Raw genomic sequence first — 7,612 nt, 5'->3', positions numbered from 1 at the left:
TTTTTCTATTCTAGATATTATTTTTATGTTATATAGTTCGTCTTTTGTAAGTTTAATCACTGTACTGTGTTTTTAGATCACACAGGATGTTTGTTGTGTCACGCTCTTAACAGAGAGAGAGAGAGAGAGAGAGAGAGAGAGAGAGAGAGAGAGAGAGAGAGAGAGAGAGAGAGAGAGAGCAGTGAAGGGACAAGAATAACATGGAAACAGACTGACAAAAGTATTTTAAGACAGTGTGTGTGTGTGTGTGTGTGTGTGTGTGTGTGTGTGTGTGTGTGTGTGTGTGTGTGTGTGTGTGTGTGAGCGTTCGCTCGCGTGCGTGCCTGTGTGCGCGGGTGCGTGCGCGCACACAAACTGTACAAATGTGCTTGGAAATATATCATCTCCCTCATTACACTCCTCATTGTAACGGGCGCGCGGAATCACGCACACGGCACTCATGTAGCACACACGTAAATACACACACACACACACACACACACACACACACACACACACACACACACACACACACACGGTAAATTGGAGTGAAAATTATTTCCGGTACTGATTATTAGCATTAGCAGAAGCAACAGGTATAATAATGATAGCAATGATAATGATCATAGTGATAATAATAATGACAACAGTAATAACCATAAGAGAATAGTGATGATGGTGATGATGATGATAATAATAATAATAATAATAATAATAATAATAATAATAATAATAATAATTGTAATGATAATAATAATGTAGCCGGTACTTCTTCGTCTAACATTTTTACGTTACCAAAAGGATGAACAAAGAGCAAGGAGGTAGAGAAGGTGGAGGAGAGTCCGCAGCTGTGACAAATGAGGAAAAGAGTATTGGGTGGAGGGAGGACAATGGAGTGAGAAGGAGGGAAGGAGAGTGAGGGAGAGAGTGTGTGGAGGAAGAGGAGGAAACGGCTTTGGCCTAGGGGAAAGAACACGCTCATGTGCAGTGTCCTCGGTTCTTTCCAAACAGTAGCCAGTGTGACGCATTGGAGTGGCAGCGAGACGAGGCCCCGTGCTCGCCGAGACTGTGGGGTGAGAGAAGCGGCGGGGAGGGGCGGGACGGGGCGAGGAGAGGCACGGATGGCCTCGAGTGGTGCTCATCCTGCAGGGCGGGCGGCTCGGGATGGGGGGCGTGGGGCTGGGTGGATGGGGAGAGCGAGAGGGGGCAGAGAAAGGTGTTTCCTGGGGCTGGAGGGAGAGAAGGTGGAGTGGACCCAGCTCACCGCTTCAAGGCCAGGCAGAACCGAGGCCTCGCTAACTCCACCTCTGAGCGCGAATGCCGTGTGTCTGGCGGGAAGGTGGTGCTGGAGGGGCGGCGTGGAGCCCGTGGAGTGCGGGGCGGGCTGGGGCTGCACGAAGGTGTATGTCCCCAGAGGGTGATGGGGCTCGCTTGAGGCGAGTGGTGGGGGGCAGACGCCGCCACATTCTTGCACTGGTCCACCTTCCGGTTAGAAAGTAATAATTTTGCGGGCTGCGTCTCCCCGCCGCTCCTGCATGACCGTGGTGGTCCGCCCTACCTAGGCTGGGTATGAACATGGGTGGGGGAGAGGAAAGCGAGCCATGTTGGGAGAGAAAGAATGGGATATATATTTACGAAAGATGGAGTTTACTGAGAAAGGAATTTATTGTGTAGATGGCAGACATGATGAGAGAGAGAGAGAGAGAGAGAGAGAGAGAGAGAGAGAGAGAGAGAGAGAGAGAGAGAGAGATTTACCCTTACCTACAATCAAAGTATCCAAAACGGTAGAGACAAGCAAGTTCAATATTTTCTCCTCTGACAACACTGTGCCCTCACTCCTTCCCTCACACTCATCCTCGCTCTGACATTCTCCCATTCTCCTCCCCAGCCGCACCATCACTCACACTTTCTCTTTATTTCTCGCTCTGTCTCACCCACGCTCCTTCCTCCTTATCCTCGCTGCCACTGTCTCGTTCACTCACAACCACTCTCTCTTTCCTGCACCCTCTCTCTCTCTCTCTCTCTCTCTCTCTCTCTCTCTCTCTCTCTCTCTCTCTCTCTCTCTCTCTCTACTCTCTCTCATCTCATCTAACTTTTACACACACACACACACACACACACACACACACACACACACACACACACACACACACACACACACACACACACACACACACACATACAGAGGATACATGAGACTGAAGGCGAAAGAAAAAAAATTACTGAGCTGAGGTTTCTCAAAAGATAAAACTTTCCTTTTCTTCTCCACACACACACACACACACACACACACACACACACACACACACACACACACACACACACACACACACACACACATGGCACTTGAGTTTAAGTCTCTCTTCCTTCAGCTGTGTGTGTGTGTGTGTGTGTGTGTGTGTGTGTGTGTGTGTGTGTGTGTGTGTGTGTGTGTGTGTGTGTTTTCCCATGTCATTTTATTATCAATTTTAGGATAATCTTTTATGACTCGCTTGAACAAAAGAATTCCAAGAGCACCAGGGGAAAAAAGAAAAGAAATAAAAGCCAGTGTATTTGAGAGAGAGAGAGAGAGAGAGAGAGAGAGAGAGAGAGAGAGAGAGAGAGAGAGAGAGAGGAGTGCATGGGGTCTGCTTTCCTGTATTGATGGCGTTCACCGTGAAGGGTTCTCAGTCATGCGTGGTCTCTCTCTCTCTCTCTCTCTCTCTCTCTCTCTCTCTCTCTCTCTCTCTCTGTTCCAAACAAACACAGAGAGAGAGAGAGAGAGAGAGAGAGAGAGAGAGAGAGAGAGAGAGAGAGAGATTCTAAGACGCGAATTGACTACTCGAGCTGGCTATACACGAGGCAGGCTAAAGTATTTGCGTGACATTGTTGGATTGCAAAGTGTGTGTGTGTGTGTGTGTGTGTGTGTGTGTGTGTGTGTGTGTGTGTGTGTGTGTGTGTGTGTGTGTGTTAGTGGGTTGGGTCTTTCGCTATTTTTTTTTTCCTCGCGGTCATTCTGAACTTACAACACTCATTTTTTTTTTTTTCTAAGTTTAAATTGTTATCTGCGAACGAACGTATTTCCGTCTCTTGCAAGAAGGTTACGAAACTTTATACGAAACTTCCCCCCCCCTCCTTCTTCCCTGTCCCTCTCTTTCTTTTTTTCTTTTTTTCTGTTTCTTTTTCTTTTACTCCATCTTCCCCTGTCTAACATTTATTTATCATCATCACGACGCAGGATGTTTTGGTTTCGACTGACCAGGGAACTGATGTTGTGATAATGAGATTGGCGTCTTGTATCCCCACACGTTTCCCTCTTTGTTCTTTCTTAACCCACGTGCTGCTACAGATTTTCATAGGATCTATATACTAAGCACCGAAGACCTGTATTGTACTATTAGCACGTCTTGTACGCATTCCATTACAACTAGCTTGCTTGTAAGACGGTTTTCAGAGCTCCTGTCAGGTATTGGTGAGCTGTACATGTAATCAAAACATCATTCACACCTCGCATTAACCTCAGGCACTCAGCATTCAGAAGGTGAGAGCGTGTGACATTCAAGAGCTTAGCGAGAGAGAGAGAGAGAGAGAGAGAGAGAGAGAGAGAGAGAGAGAGAGAGAGAGAGAGAGAGAGAGAGAGAGAAAGTGTATAATGTTTTGCGTATTTAAAGCAGTACGGAGTGGCAGCGAGTCGTGCTTGGTGAATAGGTCATCATAAACCGACTCTATCCGACCTAAACCTGTGAGCCTGCGTCGTCAGGAGCCGCGGGGCCTCGAGGGCTTCCCGCTGCTATTCGTCCGTGTGTGTCGGCGAGGCGGAGCAGAGAAGAAGGCAGCCATTGCACTCCATCCCTCCTTACTCCTCCTGCTTCTCCTCCTAACCTTCCCTGCTGCCTGGGAAAGAGCCACGCTTCACTAGGCATCGCTAAAACAGCAACACACACACACACACACACACACACACACACACACACACACACACACACACACAAGCACGCACGTATAAATGAAATCCATCAAAAAGATACAGAGGCATTCCATTGATGATGTTGCGCTCCTTGAATATATATTGCTGCTCGGAGAGAAGTCCAAGAAGAAGAAGAAAGGAAGAAAAAAAAAGCTGGTGTCCTTTAAAAATATGGTGGTGGTGGTGGTGGAGAGCGGCTTCCCAGTGCATCCTCCCAACAGACTGACGCGGTTGGTTCACTTTCGCTGCCATGGCCAAGCTGAGACGTGGGTCACCAGCACGGAGTTTAGCCGGGGTGTTCTGTGTCCTTAACTCTCACTATTCGCGCGCCGATGGGAGTATCCATGAAGGTGTTGGATCTTCAGAAAATAGGATGTGTAAAGTCACTAGAGAGAGAGAGAGAGAGAGAGAGAGAGAGAGAGAGAGAGAGAGAGAGAGAGAGAGAGAGATGTAAGGAAAATGAAAGAACAAGAGAAAAACTAGTAACCACAACTGACATTGCTCTTTCTCCGTGTGTGTGTGTGTGTGTGTGTGTGTGTGTGTGTGTGTGTGTGTGTGTGTGTGTGTGTGTGTGTGTGTGTGTGTGTGTGTGCTTGCGTGCGTGCCTGCGTTCTTCTACAAAAACTCATGGCTCTCCTCTTCTTTCAGTTTATCTAATTTTTATGTTTGCTGAATTCATCAGTATATAATACAGCGGAGTATCGGTATTACTTTCTTCGGCTGGTGCTTACAGGTTTATTCCGTCAACTTTAGCATCTCTCTCTCTCTCTCTCTCTCTCTCTGTGTGTGTGTGTGTGTGTGTGTGTGTGTGTGTGTGTGTGTGCGTGCGCGCGCGTGCGTGTAAAAAAAAAAAAGTGATATTAGCAGAACATATAATGGATAAATAAGTAAAACTGGTGATGAGATCATGTACTGTTCATTGAGAGAAAAAAAAAAAACTTTTTAAACCTGACATCGAATACATCCGAAGGATGCGTTGTTGAATGTCTGAGTGAGTGTCGACCGCTCAGACTTGTGAGCATGTGGAGGAGTACGTGTTGTCTTCGGAAAGATATATTTCAAAATTAATAAACAATCTGGTATGTAGGAGGCGACAAAACACGTGTTAGGCAGAGGCCAATCAGACCAAGTTAGTGACGTCACGAGGCCTGGTCACACGTCACTGTGTCAACAAACAGAGTTGTGGTCAAAGAAGGATCCTGGAGCCGGCCCTTCGCTCCCAGTGACTCCGCAATCCCAGGCTTAGGAATTACTCGCCGAGACCGGTAGTGCCAGCCACCTTCTTTTCTGTCTGCCTTAGAGGACATGAAATCACTTGGGAAACACTTCTATTCTGACCAGTGGGCAAATTTTTCTTGCGAATTTCATGGTCTATGGATATCCTGTATGTGTGTGTGTGTGTGTGTGTGTGTGTGTGTGTGTGTGTGTGTGTGTGTGTGTGTGTGTGTCTGTGATGTGATGGTGCACAAAGCATAATATTGCCTCAAGCATCTGGCCTATGTGTGGCGATTCAGGTGTGTTTGCATGTATGTGTGCCGTAATGCCTAGTTTGGAGACAGTAACGAAGTTCCAAAGAGATGTGACGAGTGTGTGACGGCGTGTAACAGGCGAGGCGTGGCAGTGACGGTACTTGGAGAGGCCAGTCTGTCTGAGAGGAGTGCGTGTCTGTGCGGGCGGAAACCAACATTTGTGGCCGATGGGGTGTGGTGGTAGTATGGAGGGTGTGGCTGGCACGGCTGTGTGGTGGAGAGATGCGATCTCTTGTAAGGTGTGTTGCGAGCGAGCACTGTTGTTGGCTTGGTGGACGTCAGAGTCAGGTTTGGGCTGAGTGGCCGGCGCGGTGGGTGTTGTGATTGCGATGGGAGTAGATGTGGAGGGACTGGGACTTGTATGTGTTGTGTGTTAACGAACACGGCAGGGGAAGGTGCGTAGGAAGGGTGACAGGGTCATATAAGTGTAGGCAGGGATGGAAGGGTAGGGGAAGGCAGCAGGGTGAAGAACAGTACCTGCTCGTACAGCTGGTGCACCCAGTTGTCCATAAGGAAGGCTTGGTTGGAGGTGGAAGAGACGCCGGGGCTGGCGCCTCCTGAAGCATCCTCCGTCACCATGTGCTCGTACAGGTCGAGGGGCATCACGTCACCCCCACTCTCCATTCTTCACGTTCGCCCGTACGTACACCCACGCCCACGCACGCCCACGTGCGTCCACACCACTCCACCGTGGAAAATGCACGTCTACAAGTAGTTGCAACAAACACTACACGCAACGTTTTCTAAGAATCATTTCAGAATCGCGTTGGTCACGTGGGCATCACTCAGTGTTCGTCAAGTTGTGATAGTCAGGCTGGCTGTAAGCCGTGCCGGGCAGGGGTGGCGCGGGTGGTGCTGAGGGCGGTGGGGCCCCAAGTGAGACGGTAGGCGAGAGGATGTGTCGAAGCGTCTGCGCGTGACGACCATTTAGTGCGTACTGGCGGGTGGGCGGCGTGCGCGTGTGTGTCAGTTTCCCCTACACCGGCTTGCCCGCTCTCGCCGCCGTCCGACTCCCACACCTGCTGCAGCACACTCATTCATTTACTGGCTACCACCACCACCACCACTACCACCACCACGCCCTGCCTCACCCTTCACCTCGCAACCGTCTGCGCCTCACGTCCCAGGAATCATCACCACCTCCTCGCTGCTTTCTCTTCCTTTCCGCGCCACACTGCCTCCTCACCAAGAGCCCCAGTCCCTGTACCGCCGCTGTCGTCATCCTTAAAAGCATCAGTATGGACGGAAGACAACCACCATCCGTAAACACTTAGCCCTCTAGCAAAGGTTCCACTCCACCATAACCTCCACCAACAATTACCAGCTTCTCCACACCCATCACCCGTTTTCTTCGGAACTCCTGCCCAGTGGAAGGCTAAGTCGTGGCATACGCTGAGCTGCGCGTTGCCTCGGCGATGAGTTCCGTCTCCTTGGCCTATGAGCTTGTGGTGTATAAGATTCCGTTATTCCGGAACGCAGGGCCAATTGTGACATCCGGCCTACACAGTTTGCCTTCCTCCGGCATACCCTCCTCGACCCTGCTGAAAGGAGGACGAGCATCTGTAGATAAGCTGCTCCATGGATTCTCAGCTAAACACGCTAACCCCTACTTCTGTGAAGATATTCGTTAAACTTGCAAATGTTCGCTTTCATGACAGCTAATAGTTTGAGAATTGAGTTTAATTTCTCCTCAAAGATTTTACATGTGCTACAACATGGGAACATTTAGAGCTAAAACATTTCGAGACTTTAGGACCCAGAGTGCGAGGACCTTATCGTAGCCCTGTCACTCCCCGGATATTTACCAGCTGTGCTCGAGTGTGCAAACCTTGTTTTGCTCTCGTAAGTCATCCTTCATGGCACCATCAAAGCAAGAGCAGGTGACTTCACACACACAAGGGAAGTGTGTTGAGGGACATTAGCGGTCGCGTCAGCTTCAAAAAGGAGACGATGAGGAAAAGAAGGGTAGTACTGGGTCTGTCGTGCCTCCCCCACCCACCCAGTCCCTTATGTTGTGTTATGTTGGGGATTTAAATCTCTCAGCGGCCAAGGCTGCCACCTCTTCTCCACCATCGGCCACCTGCTACCACCGACCACCTGTCATTTCACCCTCACCTACCACCTGATTCCAATCCAGCAACGTCACCTCCACCATACA

The 7,612-nt window shown here is 49.4% G+C and overlaps 1 protein-coding gene across 1 annotated transcript in view; it reads right to left on the bottom strand.

Moving 5' to 3' along the window:
- The window catches only part of LOC123498045 (steroid hormone receptor ERR1-like), a 71,146-nt gene extending 63,993 nt beyond the window's left edge, over positions 1-7,153 (bottom strand). The window contains 1 exon segment of the mRNA XM_045245124.1: positions 5,932-7,153. Coding sequence (XP_045101059.1) covers positions 5,932-6,078 — 147 coding nt within the window. The 5' untranslated portion in view covers positions 6,079-7,153.
- Between the last annotated feature and the right edge of the window lie 459 nt (positions 7,154-7,612).

This window comes from Portunus trituberculatus, chromosome 47 (assembly GCF_017591435.1).
Source record: "Portunus trituberculatus isolate SZX2019 chromosome 47, ASM1759143v1, whole genome shotgun sequence".
NCBI lineage: Eukaryota > Metazoa > Arthropoda > Malacostraca > Decapoda > Portunidae > Portunus > Portunus trituberculatus.
Note: the sequence above shows the minus strand (reverse complement) of the source record. Positions and strands in the feature narration are given on the sequence as shown.